General features: G+C 50.8%; 5 protein-coding genes and 1 non-coding gene across 6 annotated transcripts; 4 read left to right on the plus strand and 2 right to left on the minus strand.

Annotated features, from left to right (window-relative positions):
* Positions 1 to 74: 74 nt before the first annotated feature.
* Positions 75 to 2,010, minus strand: BO88DRAFT_472586 (uncharacterized protein; the record flags this gene model as incomplete). The annotated part of the gene is made up of 2 exons (XM_025711744.1): positions 75 to 1,349; positions 1,407 to 2,010. 2 exons carry the CDS (start codon positions 2,008 to 2,010, stop codon positions 538 to 540), a joined length of 1,416 nt encoding a protein of 471 aa, XP_025558385.1. The 3' UTR covers positions 75 to 537.
* A 5,217-nt stretch (positions 2,011 to 7,227) lies between these two features.
* On the plus strand, positions 7,228 to 10,945 carry BO88DRAFT_457816 (PH domain protein; the record flags this gene model as incomplete). Its single annotated transcript, XM_025711008.1, has 4 exons — positions 7,228 to 7,243; positions 7,321 to 7,671; positions 7,730 to 7,887; positions 7,952 to 10,945. 4 exons carry the CDS (start codon positions 7,228 to 7,230, stop codon positions 10,943 to 10,945), a joined length of 3,519 nt encoding a protein of 1,172 aa, XP_025558386.1.
* Positions 10,946 to 11,635: 690 nt separating this feature from the next.
* Positions 11,636 to 13,783, minus strand: BO88DRAFT_396835 (retrograde cargo receptor ERV46). The gene is made up of 4 exons (XM_025705255.1): positions 13,684 to 13,783; positions 13,308 to 13,600; positions 13,061 to 13,241; positions 11,636 to 12,994 (listed from the first exon to the last, which is right to left on the minus strand). Exons 2-4 carry the CDS (start codon positions 13,498 to 13,500, stop codon positions 12,052 to 12,054), a joined length of 1,317 nt encoding a protein of 438 aa, XP_025558387.1. The 5' UTR covers positions 13,501 to 13,600; positions 13,684 to 13,783; the 3' UTR covers positions 11,636 to 12,051.
* A 602-nt stretch (positions 13,784 to 14,385) lies between these two features.
* BO88DRAFT_396839 (mRNA export factor mexA) lies at positions 14,386 to 17,036 on the plus strand (the record flags this gene model as incomplete). The annotated part of the gene is made up of 3 exons (XM_025705256.1): positions 14,386 to 14,904; positions 14,981 to 16,540; positions 16,595 to 17,036. 3 exons carry the CDS (start codon positions 14,386 to 14,388, stop codon positions 16,640 to 16,642), a joined length of 2,127 nt encoding a protein of 708 aa, XP_025558388.1. The 3' UTR covers positions 16,643 to 17,036.
* Positions 17,037 to 17,240: 204 nt separating this feature from the next.
* Positions 17,241 to 20,201, plus strand: BO88DRAFT_396841 (putative GARP complex subunit Vps53). The gene is made up of 3 exons (XM_025705257.1): positions 17,241 to 17,489; positions 17,552 to 19,344; positions 19,404 to 20,201. The coding sequence occupies exons 1-3, from the start codon at positions 17,414 to 17,416 to the stop codon at positions 20,133 to 20,135; spliced, it is 2,601 nt and encodes an 866-aa protein (XP_025558389.1). The 5' UTR covers positions 17,241 to 17,413; the 3' UTR covers positions 20,136 to 20,201.
* A 466-nt stretch (positions 20,202 to 20,667) lies between these two features.
* Positions 20,668 to 20,784, plus strand: BO88DRAFT_t241. The gene has a single exon. It is a non-coding gene; the product is annotated as a tRNA-Met (tRNA).
* Positions 20,785 to 20,810: the final 26 nt, after the last annotated feature.

The raw sequence follows: 20,810 nt of genomic DNA on the forward strand, positions 1-20,810 counted from the left end.
TCCTGGATTGGCTCCTGTTTCGACGATAATGTCAGCTTCTCCGGCCCACAGTCTTCGCCTACTGCTCTTGACTACCAGAGTTGGAGCGGTTTGGCAATGACATGGGCGTACGGTGAGTGTCATAGTGTCGAAACTGGTGCACCCTGGAGACTAGGATGGCAACTGAAGGAGATAGAAGGGAAATTGTAATAACTGAGCGAGGGGCTTTGTGATATTCCTGAAGTACGGCTCACGATCGCCAATCAATGGGGTGAGCTTTGGTTGGCATACCTTCTTGCTTTCGACAGAGTGGAGAGATTTTCTTTCGTTTTGATTTTCATTTTGAGATCAGTCAGAGACGTTCGTAAAGTATGTTGTTCAAATCGCAGCTGACATATAGGTGAAGCTGTTCTGATATGCCGCGTAAATCCTGAAAGCTCAAGGTATTCAATCACCAAGGACAGACTGAGACGTATTCGATTTGATCAAGAAAGTCAGGTTCCGTCTCCTGCGGGGGCGAGGCCGGTTCAGGTTCCTCAGGAATTGGAGAAGGAGGTTTCACAGGGTGCTAGGAGGACACAATGTTAGCAAAGGGACACAAAATGACCTATCAAAGGAATTTCCTTGACTTGCCGGATCTTTCTGAGGCCACTTCTCCGTATGGTTCTCTTCCACAACACAGGCCTGCTCGATCATCTTGGCCTTCTTGCGAAACGAGTATTTTGGAGGCGTGGCAGATAGCTTGAAGTCATTGGTGTTCATGGCAAGCAACGAAAGGGTCTTGGTTAGGTCTTTCTCCAAGATCTTGTCTGAATCGAATACGTCTTCGAAGTAACCACGATTGGTATTTTCGTCGGACCCCTTGAATGGAACGGGCGTGGGCGGAGTGGACTTGATTCCGGCAATGGAGACTCTTGTCTGGGCCAGATGCCGCAGAAATCGGACATATGGCTCGTTTGCCGTTGGGGAGGGCTTGTGCGTCGTGAAAAGTCGAGCGACGTCACAGAATAGATGCACAGCTGGGAGACCCCTCGCCATACCTAGCCAAAGGGCCGTCTTGAGTAGCAGATCGAATGCGCCGTTTTCATGCTCAAAGTCCCATTTTACCAAATCGCCTACCTGGGCTATCTCGGCAGACAAGCGTGGAGGTGCAAGTCCCTGTGGTGAGAGCCAGCCCCATGCACGTGCTTTGTCTGGCTTGTGCACGCAGGTATAAGCCTTGTAGGCATGGAAGAAAGAGGTGAACATGATAGCAGAGTTCATATAGCCTTCCCAAGAAAGTGATGCCTTGCATGCGTCGATCCGAAGTTGTTTGATACTGAGTAGAGCGGTGCGTTCTGTGGAAACGGGGAGAGGATTGTATATTTTTCCTATGCTGCGTTAGGCTGCTGGGCTTCTTACAGTTTCAAGTTGGGATTGCCACTCACTATCCTCCGTGTCCATTTTCATCGCAATCATGACATCGCTTTTGAACAATTCGATGACCCGGATAGATGCTTCGAGCTGCTCACGAGCTTTGATAGGACTTGCACGCCGAGCATTGAGCCAGAAGACTGGTTTATCGGATTCCTTGCGCAAGAATGCTACCATCTTTCTTAAGACCTCAATCTCAGCCCCGAAATACGTCTCATCGGTTATGTTTGTCTCTTGGCGTTCGGTATCGATCTTGTTGAGAATCCGAGGGTATCTTTTCAGAAGCCATTCCTCTAGCTTCATCTGGGTGGCGTGCATTTTGTCGTCGCTTTCAAACAGCATACTCAGAAGATGCTCGTAGGAACCTGGGAAGATATCTTTGAGAATACAAGGGAGTGAGTTAGAGACCTCATCGACAAAGCTTCCAGGATCAAACCCTCTGGTAAACTCTATCATCAGTTGATCAAGGCTCTCATTCTCGGCCTCGATGATCTCCTCGGCTTTCTCTTCCACCATCGCACAGGTATCGGTGGGCTCATCAAGTAAGATGTCGATCGGCTCGACGACCATCTCCTGAATCGGTGCAGAGACAAACGGAGAAGAACAGGTGATATCCATGGCGACAGTCCGATCAAGGCATACCAGATTTGACCTTATATTCTGCGTTGGTTAGGCTTAAATTTGGAAGAGAATATGAACAGAAGGTAGAATAACACACCAAGAGGCTACCTGTTATTGTCGAAGGTGCTGCGAACTTTCCAATTCTCTGGCAACCTACCCCGCAGACCAGGGGGGTGGCTTTTTGAAAGTATTCACAGGTCTCAGGTATGCTGGGAGGGATGAAGACGCGATTATGGAATCTCGAAAGTCGGTCTCAGAGAGATTCACAAGGGAAGAAGAAAGAAGTTTGAGTAGAAAGTATACAAGCAAACACGGAGTAAGCGAGAGGGGAGTGAATGGGAGCAGAAGCAAGTTCTGGCACGCGTAGTGAATGGAAAGGCCCAGTGAAAACCAGAAAGTTGCATTGATGGTAGAGAAATACACATTCTGCCCATTACTTAGCCCCAATAGTGCCATCAATCTGGATTGATGTACAAGGTTTCTTTTGATTTGGTTAATATCAGTGGCAGCTTACCAAGTTATAGGAATGCTATAGTCATAGAGTGCCATGGAAGACCTGATATATTCAACCCCTCTCCTCCTTTATTAGTAGTGTCATCTTAGGAAAATCAGACCAGTACACCTTCTCTTGGAAATTTTGCAGATGAAACGAAATTATTTGCAGACAGTCATACTGTACTAGAGAAATGTATCGATGGATGTGTCGGACTCCCACGAACCTCACCGTCCCGGCCGGACAGTGGAGTGTGTACTTGCAAATGACACCCTACAACTTGTGCCGGGTAGCCTTCATATCACGGGGTATCCCTGATAGGTGCATTTGCAATCAGGTTCGAGCAGGGAAGCTTGTGCGAATCCACATGAACATGAAGAGTGACAAACTAAAGCGAAGAGTCAACATCTTCAAGTCATGAAATTAGGCCTGACGCTAGTATTCGAAGCTAACTGCAAGTTTCAATCCAGGACCCGGTGACATTTGATGCCTAAGGTGACATGAAATTACAGTAAAGATGGCCTTCACGACATATCCAGCACAGTTGAACCATACCCACGAGTCACCGGGGTATGAGACATGATGGCAGATGACCAGATGGCAGATACGGGAGAACACTTAGGATGACCAGGTACTCAGATTAGCCCCTCCAATTTTTAGCTTGCAAAATCTCGACTGGTTTAGCTCGATAAACACAACGAAGTGCTTTTCTGGTATTTACATTCTGCGAAAGGCTTATGTCGCCTTATACGTCCGATACCGGGGAGGGTCAATCTCAAAGACCGATGGAAATTTGCGTCCAGTCAACGTACAAATGGGATGAATTTGAAGAATCCGGAAATGCATTTGCCTAGACATGTCATGTCGCTAGGGTTATATTACGAAGCCGTAGGTCAGAAGACCCTTTGGCCCATGAGAACACTTCAAGGCACATGACAGCCGACAGCTATGGTCTTGGCAGGCACGGATATTTGACAGTATGAGAAGCAAAGCTATATCGCCGCTTGATTATCAATGTTTGGGGTTCCAACGTTAATTCCAGTTCGAGGGACACTGCAGGATGTCTGTCTGCAAAAGGTCAGGTACAGGCGTCCCTCCCCCTGAGTGGGGCTCGTACTGTGTGCCCTCAGAGGTATGCTCGTAGATATATTGATATAAGGCAACCGAACTTCCACTTTTTTGTTCTTAGTTAAGATGACTATACGCGGTACACGGTCATCGAGGGTAAACCTCTCACTGAGCTTGTCCTCAAGCCGAAACTCAATTGCAGCTGACTCCACAGAGTAGGGGGTGTGCTAAGGCAAGTGGAGACAGAGAGGGACTCCATCAGAGGTGAAACAGAACAAGACTCATGTGGCAGAAGATCGCTTAGGACTTGAGGATCATCTCTCTTCCATTATTATCTCCTAGTCTGTCAATTGTATCACCCCTCCTCAAAAAGTATTGAGTCTTAGCTTGCCGTAAGGCGAAGGGGAGAAAAAGCTGTCATACCTCATAAGCTAGGATTGATTGCATCATGACAATGGCAAGGCTGATCCTGCAATCGTGTCCCAATGAAATGCTTCAAGGGAACGACGATCAAGCGAGTAGAATTCGTAAGCGGAGAAACAGGACGGAGGAGACTGGTTGGATCTTCAAAAAAATTGGCGAACGCAGGACATGCCTACGTGGTAGTAGAAGCTTTCCCGCGCTAGATCCTACAGCTGAGGTCATGCTGCCGGCATTATCTCTTAACCAGCAATGATCGCTGCTAGGAGTTTGCGCGTCAAGCCTGCGATCATCTTTGGAGAGCTCCGCAGCCTTAGCAGACTAAGAGGGGAAACACCCTGGCCGGTGGGTCACGGGCTGGGGTTTGCACTACGGAGTGCGTACACCCTGTTGAACATCTCAAAGTATAAAAGTACGTGCTTCTAGAAAAGATGTGATTTGATCGCTTGTTATGCTGACCAGCCACAGTCAACAACGAATCATCGGTGGCTTTGGTCGAGGGGAGAGGATGCTGATCAATAGCAGGCGTCTTATAAACGGGGCAAATTCTGATTACCGCCTGAGTTAAGGTTACATAACCTGCAGCATCATGAATAAAGTTGATGCTCTCTGTTCTACCCAGTCTGATAAGAGCAAATGCCGCAGCCACTTTAGGTGAGGCTAGAATTGCGGATAGCTGCTCTGCAATGTCCCCAGCATCGCACTAAGACACAGAGAGAAGGACCCTTGCTAATTGATTACTTTGCTCGGATAGCAGGGTACCGACAAATGACTAACGGTACGTACCACTACCAACGCAGCAACCCCAGCCGCTTATAATTTTAGATTCGAACTAAACAAGTTCTTATTCTTAGCCTCGGACCTTAGCAGGGATATAGGCTTTCGGAACTATTCCTGTCTCGATGGGCTTGGGCCGAGCTGCAACTGGAGATCCAGTCCGACCATCCCGGGTGAAATATGGACATTTAGGGTATTCCGGTTATTTATAGTTTGAGAGAATTCAAGTTGGGAAACAAGGAGCACAGCGGACTATCTATGAGTTGCTAAAAGATGCAAGTAGCAGTCTAGTATTCAGTGAAGCTACCCGCCAAGATCATCTGATGCCGTGTGGCACGGCGGGCCTGTGGCAGTGCGCCAGTGAATTATTGACTCCCGGACCATTCCTCTTTCTGACTGTCGCCTTGCATTCTTCCGTCCACAAGGGACAAGGGACACGACGACGCCTTTCCCTTTCCCCATCCATCCAATCGTACCATGATATATCCAGTCTAGCACGTCGCATTACGAGGGTCAGTCTAAGTTTTCTTCTGGCTGCTAGATAAGAGACCAGCGGGTACGATGACTGGTTAGGCTGCACTTGGCATGATACGTTGTCTCCTCTCCTCACCTCGTGGGTGAGAAACATGGGTTGATGAGCAGAGGCAAAAACAAAGGACGACCGGTGGAATTGGCTGGGAAGTAGCAGTCGCAATTAAGACATGCAGGACTGCGTTTCTATATTTGGCGAGATGGTGGGATGCAACCATAGGACTGGCTTCTTATTTTGATTCACAACATGAGCTGATTGGAGGCAGTGCTAGAGTCAGTTACGCGGGGGGCGTGCTTTTTTAGTGGGATAGACTGGATAATCCACCCGGCCATCCATGGGTTGCTCGGATGGCTGACTGACTGACCCGGTTGGGGCTTGTCCACGGGGAGAATGACAGTAAATACTTTACTCAATAATACCACATAGGTGTCCATTACTTAGGTACTTACTTCTTTTCTGATGACTGTTATTTATTTTTATTATGATTATTACTATATTGTCGTTTTATTAGGACTGTTTCTCTTTGATTACTAGCGAATTCGGTTCGCCAGTTCTATCTACTAGCGACCCATTTATTGTCAATTTCATCTCTTGCAGCAAGCCAGGCAACAACTAATATCCCGGGCATTACCCCGTACTTCGTTAGTTGACCTGCATTTATTTCTTATGATCCATGCCGATCTCATTGGAATGACTTTTGGGGGGAGATTCAAGCAGCAGGGGCAGGGGATCGGAGTTTAATAAAAAAAAAAAGAAGAAAAGAAAAGGGCAGCAAAAAGGAAATGCGAGACTGGTGTGGCCCGTCCGTCTGGGACCATCTTTAGTCTAAAGGAGGCACATTAGTTTCAAGTTCGATTTGTAGCCACATGCGATGACGCCAGCCGCCAGGCAGACAAGCCGGGCCAGAACCACTTTTGCGGTACCGTAACACACAACACACACCATAACTTACCCAGTATTGACCCGCAGGTCCATCCAGCATGACGGATGGGTATCTGCGGCTTCGTCTTCACTCTCTTCCCTCTCCCCGTCACTTGCTATACACTGTTAGTTACTACGAGAATGTTCTATTCTATGTGACATCTACTTCTTACTTACAGTCTCTGCATTCGGAATGTTGATAAACAAATAACAACAAATAGCACCCCAGATCCACTCTCCTTCAATCCAAATCTCAAAGGAGGAAAGAGAAAACAACAAGCCGACCCTACTATAAGTCCGGTAACACTTGTTACACTCACAATATTCAAGACCCACGCCTTAGACTGGGTAAGTAAGTTGATCGTCCTTCAACGCTCGTCGGCTTGTGCTTCCTTTCACTGATCCTCTATGCTTCCTTCTGTCCAGCTTTGCCCTTTTCTTCCCTCATTTTATTTCCCTCTCTGTCGCCTCACTCGCTCTATCTATATCTCTCTCTCCCCCTGCCTCTCCTTTCCTTCGCTTTCCGACTCATTCCCTTCCGCTTTCTCCGCCATCCAAACTTGAGACATCAAGTGGCCTAGTCAGGCGCTTGCAAAGCTGACTTTGCGCCATCATCCGCCATCTTGGCACTTGTTCCAGCATTGCCGCGGTCTTATTTGCCGTTCCGCTCCTGTCTTTCGTTTGGGCGCCTCCCCCCATTTCCCACCGGAAACTTGATGGAATCAAACTTCCTGATCTAGTATTGGCGGGTCCGGACAGATTGTCGCTATCTCCGTGCGGAGGAGCTGGACTCAGTACACACTTCTTCTTTCTTCTTCTTCGCCGACTCTATCGCCTCTCGTTCTCTCCCCATTTATTCCCGTAGCGGCACTACTTGGCCCCAACCCTTCAGCGCAGTCTGCATGTTCGTTGTGTAACACAAGTCCTGCTTTTTCGAGTGAGCTGGAAGCCGGTCTTCTTCAGTTCTATTGTCTCTTTGGGCTAAAACTCCAGTGTGGTCATCATGGGTCGCTCGCGTGGTAGGTCATTAGCATATCCTCTTATACTTCCCATACAAAATGCAGATGACGGTGATTGACACCCCTTGCGCTCCCAGTGCTTTCTCTTATGTCGGTTTTCGGGGGATCGTCCCGTAAAGACAACCTCAGCCAGCATCACCGGACATCGTCGGCCTCGCTCACACTGAACAATCCTCCGCGAAGAGTAGACACGCCTTCCTCGGATACCCCCTCGCCTCTCGATGCTTCGCCGATAAGCGGGACTCCACATGTCGAACGGCGGGTAACATCGCGGCCGGAGTCGACGCTCTTCTCTCACAATCCTCCGCTGCTGGAGTTTTCGCAGGATACCCCTCCAGAGCTCCAGCCAATCTTTGGATATCTGAACAGCCATGCCAACAAGCTATACCACGAAGGTTATTTCCTTAAATTGAACGATCTGGACATTCGTGGGTATCCCGAGAGCTTGTTATAGTCCAATGTCGTACTAATTACAGTATATCGCAGATGGCCGTCCCTGTGCTGATCGCCAATGGGTGGAATGCTATGCGCAGCTTGTCGGGACCGCTCTTTCGTTATGGGATGCCGCAGCGCTGGACGCCGCAGAAGAGTCGGAAGACGTCTGCCCTACTTTCATTAACCTGGCTGATGCTTCAATAAAGATGGTAAGATTATGCAATCTCGGATGTTGAAGTCTTGATTCTGATTAAATAACTGTCGCTGGTCTAGCTTGAGACTCTGCCAACGAGAAACCAAGGAGCGCAGTCTCTGAAGAACATCTTGAGTATATGTTCCGCTGGTCAAAATAGATACCTTCTGCATTTCAATTCCTTCCACTCTCTGACGCAGTGGACCGCAGCCATACGACTGGCTTTGTTCGAACACACGTCCTTATATGAGGCATATACGGGTTCGATTATTGCGGGCAAGGGTAAAGGTCTCAACAGTATTAAAACCATTCTGGATCGCCACCGTTACAAACACGAGGATTGGGCCCGTGTGAGATTCGGGGCAGGCACGCCCTGGAGACGGTGCTGGTTTGTTATCACGCCTCCGAATGAGAAGGAATTCCAGAAAGCGCAGAAGTCAATAAAGAAGAAGTCGGCGTATGATCGAGCACCCCGACTGATAACTGGCGACATCAAATTCTATGATACGAAGAAGACCAAGAAAGCGAGGCCTATTGCGACCATCACTGATGCATACGCCGCTTACGCCATCTATCCCCAGTCGAGGGCGTTGATCGAACAGTCGACCCTGGTCAAGATCGAAGGAAAGATTACGGTTCACTCACAAACAGAGTCGACAACCGACGGGTTTGTCTTTGTCATGCCCGAAGTCCATCCAGCGGTTTCTGGGTTTGAGATGATGCTCCGGTTTCTCGTCCCTACTTTTGACACGTTCAACCTTTATGGGCGGCCCACCCGCCTTATTGCCGCTACCAACCATATCAAGAGCATTATGTTTGCCTTTCCCAACCAAAGGCGTTACGGCTATCTTGATATTCTGGACATCTCCAGTCTCATGCAGACACCGGGCAGTCAGGATTGGAGCGAGGCGGAATGGAGACAGCAACTCAAGGAAGCTACGGCGCGTCGCATGGCGGCTGCTGGAAGCAGGACGAGCAGCATCTCTGCGAGCAAGCCACGCTTCAGGTCCACAATGCCGAACAGACAGTCCAACGGCCGCACCATGGCGCATCAACGCAACTGCACTTCCCCGGTTAACCGGCTAGATTCCAACCAGTCCGGCGATGCTGTCGCGCCTGGTGCCCCCAGTGATGTTTCCATCTCTCCGGTTCATCATACTAGGGGCTCTTCGGACACAGCTGGATTTTCTTCCATCAGGAGACAAGCGCAAGCCGCTGAAGTGTCCCCAGCATCCTCGGATCAGGAACTTGTGGCACGTGGCAGCGAGCGTCCTGGTACTAGCGGGGTAGACGACCACAGAAGCACCGAGAGCGACAGGAATCAGCAACTCGACCCCGACGATGAGCCGCTTGGAAATCACTTCCGCTCAACATCCCCTCCATCTCCTGTAGTCCTGCCACCAGCCTTCACACACGCACCGGGAGAAATGCCTGCAATGCGACCCCAGCCTTCACCGGATTTGAGAAAAGCGACTAATAGGATGTCTGACGCTACCCTGACACAGCTTCTCGCTGCCTCCGGAAGCATGAATCTACTTGGCGCTTCCTTCCCTTCGGGGAGCCATGAAACGATCAGGGAGTCCAACCAGCCTAGTCCGCTAACACCTAACACTAGCTCTGATCAGCAGGGTGCGCCATCGCTCTTATCGGATACAAGCGAGAAGAGAGCTACTCTCCAGGAACAAGGCCCACCGACGCCTGAAGATCGTCCAAGTAACTTCGGCCCACCGCTCACTTTGCCGAAGAGATCAAGTCTTCGTTTAGACACAACAAAGGCCGTGAAACGGAAGCCTCTGCCTGCGCAACAGATCCGAGAATCCGATGCCGCAAGTGTTGCAGGAGAGCCTAGCTACGATGACCTGCGCCATACTGTTGATGAAGAGGTCCTGAACTGGGTCGGCTCCCGCCAATTCTCGCTCACTTCCCCTGATAAAGAGAGCCACCAAGATGAGGAAAGCATATATGATGACGCATCTGCAACCTCTCCCGATTATGCCAGTACTCGGGGGTCTGTCTACAGCAAGCGCTCGGTTAGGTCAGTCACTAGGCCTAGAATGGGAGTCATGAAAACCGTCGGATCTGGTCCCCCAAGACAAGACTTGATCATCGGCGATGCGCATTACACCGTTGACGAACCAAAACCGGAATTCAGTGCCGATATCCCCAGCATCGACTTTGGGCCGACCTTAACTTATTTACCCACAACTGGGCGTCCCAGTACGGGCGATACTCTGAAGAAATCCACGCACCAGCGGAGCGATTCAAATTCAACAGAAAAGCAGTTCTCTTATCAGGCAGAGCGACAGCACTCAAGGTCTCCGAGTAACAACATGATGTGGCAGCCGGGTATGACTGCGCCCCGTCCGACAACTCCAGGCAGGCTTACAGCGGAGCAATTCGTGCAACAACGATCAGCCCCAAGTCCCCCAATCGCCACCCATAACCGAACTCTTTCCTCTACACCACCGCCCCCTCGCCCTGCTTCCGGGGACTGGACCAATAGTTCTCGGCCCCAGTCGCACTTGTCTGGCAATCGAGATGCACCGCCTCGCCCACGTTCCCGCGGCGCCAACAGCATCATGAACTACAATGAACTGTCGTCTCATCTCTCAGCTCGTGAACAGGAACACGTGGCTCGTATGACTGGTGCGCCCCTACTCGACATATCCAATGTCAACAAAGCCCAGCCGACCCCGGTAAACCCTATGGGTCTGGTGGGAGCGATTGATGCTCGTGAGCGCGAGAAGAAGACCATCCGGGAAGGCCTGTCCAATCAGATGGTACAGCATGCTATCGTGCAACGCCAGCAAAATTGGCAACAACAGCAGATGGCTTCCAACGCTTCCGCAGCTGCCTACAATCCGGGCAGTCACTATAGTCTTTACAATATGCCCACGGCGAGCCGCACATGGGATGCCCTCAACCAGCCTTATCGGCCAGACGAGCCCCGGCGTCAGTCTTGGTACGGACAATTCGCATCACAACAGGCGCAAACTCCACCAATCTACCAACAAAACCCGCCTTATGGCCAACACCCAGGCTACTCTGGCAATGCCAGCACCCTGCATTACTGATCCTGTTACTTTCATCCCCTCCTTCACATCCCATCTCCTTATGTCTATCCTATCTCAACTTCCTCTCCTTTGCGTAGTTTCATGATCTAATCCCTTATTTGCTTTACTTCACTTTGCATTAGCCCTGTGAGCTTTCTCTACATACTAGAGTTAGACGTCTCAACGCCTCAAAGGCTACCTGCTCTATATCTTGGACTTGGTTGGGTGAAAGCGATCATTTTCATTGGGTTCACGGAGTATCTTCGGGAATGTTTCTTGTCTTGTCTTGCAAGCATGGCATAGTCAGGTAGTATTTATTGCTTTTTAAAGAGTGCAGTTGCACTCCTGGCATTGGGTGGCCATATCTCTTTCTCAAGTTAAGAATCTATTTTATCTTCCTCAAGCAGGCGCCCAACGATTAATTTAGAGAAGATATAAGTAAACCGGATTGATCCGACCAATGAACGTAGATTATAGTCCCTTTGTTCTTGGTATTCCTTCAAGTCTGAATACTAACACTGATCTTAGGGCACAATGGGACTAAGTCGTACTAGTACTCAAACAGAACCAATCAAATGCAACAATGGCTAAAGCTAGTTTTCTGCTTAGTGCAGTGGCGTTTACGAAGGACCAACATCCTAGCAACCTATCAATTAAATCAATCAATCAATCAAGACACCGTCTGTAGGTAGGTACTAGTGCATATGCAATGGCAAGATCTCGCGTGGCTGTTATACGTGCTATGTGTCTTATGGAAACAAAAACAAGTAACCTAAAATAATAGTACCAATGATATAGAAAATAAAAATAGGTGTATCAATGAGTTTTCCCCCAACCAAGATCAAAAAGGATCACAAATGCAATCGATGTAGGTGAGTAATAAATGTAACGCCTGAACTTCCGGAGTTCTCCCTTTCATCCGTCCTTTCTTGCTCTTTCGTTCCCCCTGTCTGTCTGTCTGTCTGTCTTCTTGCTCCTATACTCCATACAACGCTCTCCATGGGGTCTGTGTGTTTTCTTTTCTCTTTTACTTTGTGCTTGTAATTCCGTTTCTGTTTGGTAGGTTGTGACTTTGGTTGTTCTGTTTACTTTTTTCAAATCTTTTCGGATTCTTGCTTGCTTTACGCTCAGTTCGAGTGGAGCTTCTTCATCCTGCTGACACCCTCGTAGAGACCACGGTCTAGGGCTGCCGCGACGGTCAGGGTACCACCGATGATGGCGCACACACCAGTCAAGAAACCGGTGAAGGTCTTGGGGCGGGCCTCCCGGTTGATGACCTTCATGGGGGAGATGTCGTAGTTGACGAAGACTCCCGGAATGCCGTTGGCGGCGTGCAGACGCTCCTTGTGGCCTTCGTCAGAGGCGTCTCCACCCATCAACGAGCGCTTGTGCGAGGTCACAGAGTACTGGTGCGTCTCAATACTGCCCTCAGCACCGTAGGCAATTCCGTGGGAGCCAAGAGGGGCCTGGTCGTACGCGGAGTGGATGGAGGATGAGAACAACGGATCCCAACCCAGGGGAAGGTAAGAGGTCGACACCACCTTGACGAAGTACATGTAGTTGTAGCCGGGCTCGTTGGTCTCCTGCTTGGTGTTGTCCAGAGGGTTGGTGTGGTGGTGGTCAGTCCATTGCCAGCGATCAGAGAGCTCGTCGGGAAGTTGAGGTCCAAACCGCAGCTGGTGGATCTCGTGAGTCATGGTGTGTCTCTCAGATTCGGGCAATTCGGCGTCGAAGAAGGTTGCGAGGTCGTGGACGTGCATGTTTCCGCTGGTGAAACTGCGACCCGGAGCAATGTGGAAGTTACCGACCACCTTGTTCACACGGAGAACACCCTCAAGGCGGCAGCCCTCACGGCGTTGCGCATCGATGCGCTCCGCGTAGCCCTCAAGCTCGCACTGCTCAACGTTCTCGCCCTTTCCGAATGCCCATTGTTGCTGTGCATAGGCCTCACGGACTTCGTCGCAGGTGTTGCAGCATCCAGGTTTGCTTGCACCCGCGGGAGCTGTCGCGCCGTAACATTCACCGCAGTAATCAGGATCGAGATGTTTGGCGCTCTCTTCCTTGGAGTGACTAGGAGGGTTTATAGTTAGCAGTGCAATTGGCATTGGCAGGAGCCGGTTTGGAGTTGCAACTTACAGCTCAAGGGCTTTAACATCGATGACGCGGCCTCCTTCTGCGGCAGAAGTAAGGCGCATCTTGTTGATACCGTGGACAACACCGGTCTGCTGCTCGCCCGAGACATCCATGACGTCCAGAGTCAGGAGCTCACAAGGAAGACGGGGGAAGGTTATGTTCAGGTGAATCTCCATCTTCTCGCCTGTACGAAGGGTTCATCAGCAATCAAGTCGTGACTGGCCGTCCAGCAATCACTAAGCTATCATACCTCTTGACTTATCTACCACCAGTTCGGGCATAACAACCACCCGCCTGTAATCCACCCATTCACCCCACACAAGCCACAGGATGACCAGCAACGAGGCTATGGTGATGACACCTCCGGAGGTGGTACGGACGCGCGCATCCTCCACTGTTTTAGCAAAGGCATCTAGCCTTGTGAAACGCGATTTCGCCGGCATTTCTCTAATTGATCGACATGAATACGAAGGAGTGTTTGGGGATATAAACAAAGGAGCGTTGGTCCGACTAAAGACCAGCTAGTGCCCGCGGGAATGAAGCCTGTTGGAGAGAACCGTATGTAAGCTGAATAGTTCGAGGAAGGATCAATCAATGCAGAGGATTGAAGAAGGGGGCAACCTTACGCGAACCAAGTCGGATATAGAGATTGGACAAGCACGGGAAGTCGCGATTTGCGCACGACTGAGGACGATCAACAAGCAGACAGTCCTTGGGGAAACAGGCCGATGGAAGCTCCAGCTGTCCTGTTGATGAAGCGGAGAAACAGCCACTCCTCCGATGGATGCCACTACCAGATCGGGACTAGCCGCGTAATAACCTCTGGCCACTTTGGTGTATCGGTATTGTGTATTACCGTCCGTGCCAAAGGACAGACTACAGCCTCTGATTGGTCAATCGCCCTGTGCCTGGTGCACAATCACGTGGAGGGCCTGCGCCCGGCCGCCCACGTGACTCTGCACAGCTTCGCGGGCACTGCTTTTGGTGGTTCAACGTCACTTTTTCTGCGCTGACTCCGTCTTCTTGCTTCTCTTCCTCCCCTCTCATAACACTCCTCCCCCACATCGAGGTTCGCGGTTGCTTAACTTGAACCGTCCTCGACCTCTCACAAGTATCGCATCGGGTATTTATCTCGCTACTTCGCATTTTCCTCCTCCTTCCTACGAAACCTCTTCGAATCGATCATTGTATGTCTATTGATCCGATCTCGAACTACTAAAGGCGAGCAGCGCTCGTTTCGCCTCCACAACAATCAACGTCTACCATCCCCTCCTTCGCCCTCTCTCCTCCTACGAAAGATTACTACGAAAACTATCGCGTCTATCAACATGAAGGGCGGAAAAGGTTCTCGCGGTCGCTCTGGGGGTTCGGATCGTGGAGGCATTCGCAAGCGGGGTGCTGCGACACGGGTCGATCGAGAAGGTGATCTTATGATGGACGCTGGCTCCGCACGAAACCGTGGAAAGAAGGGTCGTGGCGATTCTGGCCGGTCGCCGGCAGCGAACAAAGCCATGGATGCGATCCAAAAGGCCATCTCCAGTAACTCAGACGCTCAAGCGAACATCCGACAAGGAGGACGGGGAAGTGGTCTGGAACAGGTTATTGTTCGTGGCTGGAAGCAAAGCAAGGCAGCTTCCAACCGTGACGGCGGTCTCGAATCCCTCATCGCCTTCCTCGAGAAAAAACTCAGCCCACCCGACTCGAAAGCTGGCACACGCGCAAGGATTACAAAGGTATGTGCAACACCAGAACTGGCGGTCACCGACATCAATTATCAGCTTCGTCCTCTCCGATGTGCTCTCGTTTGCAGGGGTGGTGCGTTCAGAACGACGATCGGCACTTTCTTAGTCTCTCCTGGCGTTTGTTCTTTTGGATGAATGGCGCGGCTCGCAAGGTCCCTTATGCCTTACTAACGTTCATTAGTCGCGGGTTGAAGGCGACGCTCTTATCGTCTCTATTCGGCCAGAGTTGTTGGAAAGGATGCTTCAGCTCAATGGGTTTAGTTTTGCAGGTGCCCCTCTTACCACCGAAAAGTATGATCCGTCTACTGGCGGATTGTTGGACCAGCCTATGCTGTCTGCTATGGCACAAAATGGCGGCACATCCTCTGCTGCCGAGACCAAGGCGAAAATGACGACAATTCTCGGCAAGCGCTACACCCAGCAAACAAAGTTACTCGATCTTTCGAAATTGGGAACCGATCCGGACCTGTTGGCTATGGGAATTTTTGGCAGCACCTCTACCGAGTCAAAATTCTTCCCGGCACTGATGAAGGTTTGGGAGCTGAATTTCGACAATGCCACGGCGCGCCGAGAGGCAGTGGAGAGTGTCAGTCTCGCTCATAACCAGCTTGCCAACATCACAGCTGTGACGACACTGGCATCGACAATTCCCGACCTGAAAAATCTGGACCTATCCAACAATGAATTCAAAGATGCGCAATCCTTGATTGGATGGCGCTGGAAATTCCGGAACCTCGAATTTCTCGACCTATCAAACACTCCATTTAGCGCCGACCCCACTTTCAAGGATACCATGCTGAAGTGGTATCCCAAGCTCCGGTTCCTGAATAATGTCGAAGTCCGCACCGCAGAAGAAATAGCGGCGCAGAAGAAGACTCCAATTCCAGTGCAGCCACCACACTTCCAGGACGACTCTCAGATCGCAGAGAACTTCGTCCGGGCTTTCTTCGCGGGCTACGACAACGACCGAAGCGGCATTCTCAGCAGTGTCTACGACAACCACACTACGTTCACTCTCAATGTGAACACATCGGCTCCCAGGGCCCAACAAACGGAAACAGCGCCCTGGGATGCGTATATTAAGAAAAGCAGAAACCTTCTCAAGATCAGCCATCTTCCTGCACGCATGTCAAGAGTATATACCGGTGCGGAGAAGATACGCGAGTTGTGGACTAGTCTTCCAGCGACAAGACATCCTGACATTGCGACGCACCCGGAAGAATGGCTTATCGAGTGCTACCCCATCCCAGGTCTTCCTGATATTTCTGGACAGAGCTCCACGGGTGTTGGTGGTCTTCTAATCATGGTGCACGGAAAGTTCGACGAGATAAACGGGGCCAAGGTTGAAACGCGCAGTTTCGATCGAACATTCATCATCGGGCCCGGTGGTGGTATAGGCGGAATTAGGGTCGTCAGTGATCTTCTCTGCTTGCGAGCCTATGGTGGACACGAGGCATGGATTCCAGAGGTTCCACCAGCCGTTCCCCAAGCAGCACCTCCAGCAGCTGCGGCTGCACCCGCAGCGCCTGCGGCACCTGCAGCACTACCAGTAGCTATTCCGGGTGCCCCCGAAGGCTACGGCATGCCGGCGCCTGGGAAAGCAGACACACAAGTCCAGCAAGAGCAGCTAGTACTTCAGATGAGCTCTAATACTCGGATGACCCTTCAGTACTCTGAGATGGCTTTGTCTGGAAACGGCTGGAATATGGAGGCTGCACTGAAGAACTTCGAGGAACTTAAGGTGAGTCTATAGTGTGTTCTTCACTTACGACCATGTGCTAATAAGCTTTTGCAGGCGCAGGGAACACTGCCTCCGGATGCTTTTCTACCCGCAGCAGTGTAATTTGACCAAGGAGGGAAGGGCAAACTACTAAAAGAAAAAAAATGAAAAAGAAAAACGAAGAAGAAGATATACCAAATGAACGAGGAACAACTTCTCGAGCGATTCTCCAGACTTGGTCTGGTCTTCGCATCCCCGGCTTTTGTCGGGAGGTTCCTGGCGGTGTTTGATCGGAGTCGACTGTCTCTTTATTTATTTTGCTGATGCATGGCTTGGGCGAATGGCTTCGGAGCTCGTTACAATTGCTTTAATTTTCCTTCGATGTATACTAAAAGACCACGATGATTTTCATGTCCATATAGACGAGACCTGCGGTACAAGGGGTGGTTCAATCAAACCTGAAACCTAGGATCGATTCTGGGGGCAATGACTTCCAGGTCGATGCGACTTGACCTATCCATCTATCTCTCTGAATAGCTTGTAGAATTGACCTTCTAAGTAAAATCCAAACGTACGATTATCATGCGCCTGTCCTGTTTCCGACGAACAGACAAGAGGCGATGACGAGGCCCGGCGGCGCGGGCAAAGCGCTAAGACTAAGAGCTGCCCGTGACTGACTGATTGACGGTCCGGGCTGAGTTGTCGCCAACTTCCCGACCTACGGCTCCGGCATCAACAACCTCCCCCGCGGTCCTTACAGCTTGTCGTTTTCGGGTTCTGTTCACTCCTTTGGTAGCCTTCGCTCTTGGGTTTATGTTTACATGTTGAATTGGCGGATGCCCCCTAGCTGGCATTGCAGCATGTGTCTGGCGTTGACGCTCAGGAGCTAATGGAATGTCCGCCACTACTACCACCACCCCCGGCCAAATGTCCTCCAACGGGGAGGCCCCCCTCGATCCTTTGGACGCAGGTGAGGGCTGCCATTGACGACCTACCCCATCAGGGAACTTGCTAATAGATCCAATCTCACAGCGGACTACGATCCGATCGACCACTTGAACTCCATCTTTTCCCACCCCTCCACCTTGTCGTCGGTGTCCCAGGTCTCCCAGTCCCTCCGCGAATATGAGGATGAGCTCGACAACGATATCGGCGCACTGGTAGAGGACCAGGTCACGTCCAATGCGGAGAGTGTCGAGCGCATTCAGGCCGCCAAGGCCGACTTGACGGAGCTGTTCAAGAAGATTGACGATGTGCGCGACCGCGCGTCCAGGACGGAGCTGGCCATTACGGAGATGACGGCGGATATCAAGCAGCTGGACAATGCGAAGAAGAACCTCACGCTGTCGATGACGGTCTTGAAGAGACTACAGATGCTCACGACAGCCTACGACCAACTACGTTCTTTAGGCCGGACGCGGCAGTACCGCGACTGTGCTCAGCTGCTACAGGCGGTCATACAGCTGATGGCGCACTTCAAGTCGTATCGCTCGATCGATCAGATTGCGCTGCTCAGTCGGAACGTTGCGGATATACAACGGGAGCTTCTGGAGCAAGTCTGCGAGGACTTCGAGTTGGCGTTCGCGAAAGGGGAAGTTGGTCAAAAGAGGCACGTGCTCTCGGAGGGCTGCTTGGTCATGGATGCGCTTGGTGATCACGCAAAGTCTAGGTTGGTGACCTGGTATTGCAACTTCCAGCTACGTGAATATCGCCAGGTTTTCAGGAACAACGAAGAGGCCGGGTCACTGGATAATATTTCACGGCGGTATGCCTGGTTCAGGCGGATTTTGAAGAACTACGATGAGGAATATGCGCCCATCTTTCCCGCCTCCTGGAGGGTCAACGAGATTCTGGCGAACGTTTTCTGTGAAGGTACGCGGGAGGACTTCAAGGGCATTCTCTCCCGATCGGTGCGCAATGGCCAGACCATTGATGTCAACCTGCTACTGTCCTGTCTACAAGAGACGCTGGACTTTGAGCATTCCCTTGAGCGGCGGTTTGTCAGTCCATCTCGGCCTTCGACGGATACGTTCGCTTCGAGTGAGGCACCAGTATTTGGCCAAGCCATCTCAGAGGCGTTCGAGCCCTACCTGAGCGTCTGGGTTGAGGCCCAGGACAAGCAGCTGGCTGCGCTTATCCCTAAATACCGCCAACAACCCGCGAAGCCAGCGGATGAAGAATTTGACTCGCACATTGTTATATCCTCTTCCACCGACCTTTTCACGTTCTACCGGCATTCGTTGCAGCAATGCGCGAAGCTATCTACTGGCGCTAGCCTTGCGGAGCTTGCGAAGGTATTCGCGAAGTATCTCGATCAGTATGCACAGGTCTTGCTCTATTACATCAGTGAAAGGCCTACAGGTCACACTCCCTCGAAGGTACCAGGTACCGAGGAACTTATCCTAGTGCTCAACACTGCGGACTACTGCTATACGACCTGCAATCAATTAGAGGAAAAGATCAAGGGTAGGCTCGACAAAAACCTCAAACAGTCGGTGGACCTACAAAGTCAAGCGGACTCGTTCATGGGCATTGCATCTGCGGCTGTTCGAGGACTGGTGCGTAAGGTCGAGATTGACCTGGAGCCCTGCTGGCGGGAGATGCGCAACACACCCTGGAACCGGCTGGAGGGCGTAAGCGATCAAAGCTCCTATGTCGGCGAGCTAATGTCCAAGACGCAGACAAGATGTTCTGAATTGTTGCAGCTGCTGCATAAGCAACAGTATGCCCGCGCATTTGCAGACCATGTTGTGGAGCTGATATCGAACGTGTTTATTGCGACTGTCTTCCAGTGCAAGCCGATCGCGGAGACCGGTGCAGAGCAGGTAAGTTCACTGTCTCAGCTGATATTGTAACGTTCATTGGAACTAACAAACGTTATCAGATGCTTCTGGATGCCTACACCCTCAAGACTGGCCTCTCATCGCTCCTTCCCAGCCCCGCACCAGCGGGTTTCGTAAAGCGCGTCAACGCCAGCTTCGCGAAGATCGAAGCCCTCCTCAAGACCCTCCAAGTTCAACCGTCTCCTCCCGAGGCCCTCGTCCAGGCCTACCTGGTCCACATCGCAGACCAAAACAACGCCAACTTCCGCAAGATCCTCGACATCAAGGGCATCCGCAGTCGCCAGGAACAAAACCACCTCATAGAACTCTTCCAAATCCATCGGGCATCTGATCGCTACGCAGCGAACCTCCAGCAGAGCAACCCCATCCTAGCCGCCATGCAGGCCTCCGCGACACCTTCCTCCGGCACCGTCTCGCAGGGTCTCGGACTCGGCACCGCCGCAGCGTCCATCGGCGCCTCCACCCGCTTCGACCCTACCATGCTCGGGTCCGCCATCATCTCCGCCGCCAAGGACGGTGTAGATCGATTCGGGACGCCGATGAGCTCAGCCAACACGACTAACCTGACCCCAGGTGGTGGCGCCATATCCGGCACCTTGACCAGTCCGTCCTCTACTCCTGGACCGTTGGGGCAGACCCAAACGCAAGGCGGAGAAAGCACCACCGCCGCAGGCAACCTGAACGAGAATCTGAAGAACATTGGAAAATTCTTCCGTCGGGATCTAGGTGGATTCGGAGGCAGGTTCGGACGGAGTGGTGATGATGGCAATTGATACTATTACTATTTTATGTATATTTTACAACCGTCTTAGCGAATAGCATATATCCCGTGTATTGACCATTGTTTGTATGATATTACCCATTATGTTTATTGTAACTCTACCCTCTACCATCGCATGAAAAATATAAAGGCAGTATACTAATGCTCACTACATCATTCCGATTAAACATCACCACTTCCACCCTCCAGGCCTACCAGTACTAATAATACCACCTATCCATCCCCAACAAACCCACCAACTACTCGAAACATAAACAACACCCAGGCAGTTACCACTACAACTACATAATCATCATGAACCCGACTAATTACTAAATATACATTTTACTCCCATAGATCCATAATTAATCCTCATTCCCTAAAAGCTGAATAATGAAATCATACCAATCGTTTGCATATATATATATATCTACATTTCAAAGCAAGCTTAGCAGTTGTCCTTACTATACTCTTATTCTCCCGCTATCCATCAAAACCCCTAGGGAATATCAATCCAATTTCCCTCCCCGCTGACATAACAACATGTCTTCATGGTGTAGTTGGTTATCACGTGGGTCTCATATCACAACTTGAATATGACTAGGAAACATCTCAATTTCCTGGATATCCCAAGGCCGGGAGTTCGAACCTCCCTGAGGACATTTCTTTTTGTTTTTTTTTGGGGGGG

Source organism: Aspergillus vadensis, assembly GCF_003184925.1.
Source record: "Aspergillus vadensis CBS 113365 unplaced genomic scaffold BO88scaffold_29, whole genome shotgun sequence".
NCBI lineage: Eukaryota > Fungi > Ascomycota > Eurotiomycetes > Eurotiales > Aspergillaceae > Aspergillus > Aspergillus vadensis.

Bases quoted from the DNA above. Each gene is read 5' to 3' on its own strand.
- BO88DRAFT_396835 (XM_025705255.1), bottom strand. From the start codon at position 13,500: ATGCCGGCGAAATCGCGTTTCACAAGGCTAGATGCCTTTGCTAAAACA. The intron at 13,242-13,307 runs GTATGATAGCTT...CCCTTCGTACAG, and splicing joins GGTGGTAGATAAGTCAAGAG to GCGAGAAGATGGAGATTCAC. The intron at 12,995-13,060 runs GTAAGTTGCAAC...AAACCCTCCTAG, and splicing joins GATGTTAAAGCCCTTGAGCT to TCACTCCAAGGAAGAGAGCG.
- BO88DRAFT_396841 (XM_025705257.1), top strand. From the start codon at position 17,414: ATGTCCGCCACTACTACCACCACCCCCGGCCAAATGTCCTCCAACGGG. The intron at 17,490-17,551 runs GTGAGGGCTGCC...CCAATCTCACAG, and splicing joins CCTCGATCCTTTGGACGCAG to CGGACTACGATCCGATCGAC. The intron at 19,345-19,403 runs GTAAGTTCACTG...AAACGTTATCAG, and splicing joins CGGAGACCGGTGCAGAGCAG to ATGCTTCTGGATGCCTACAC.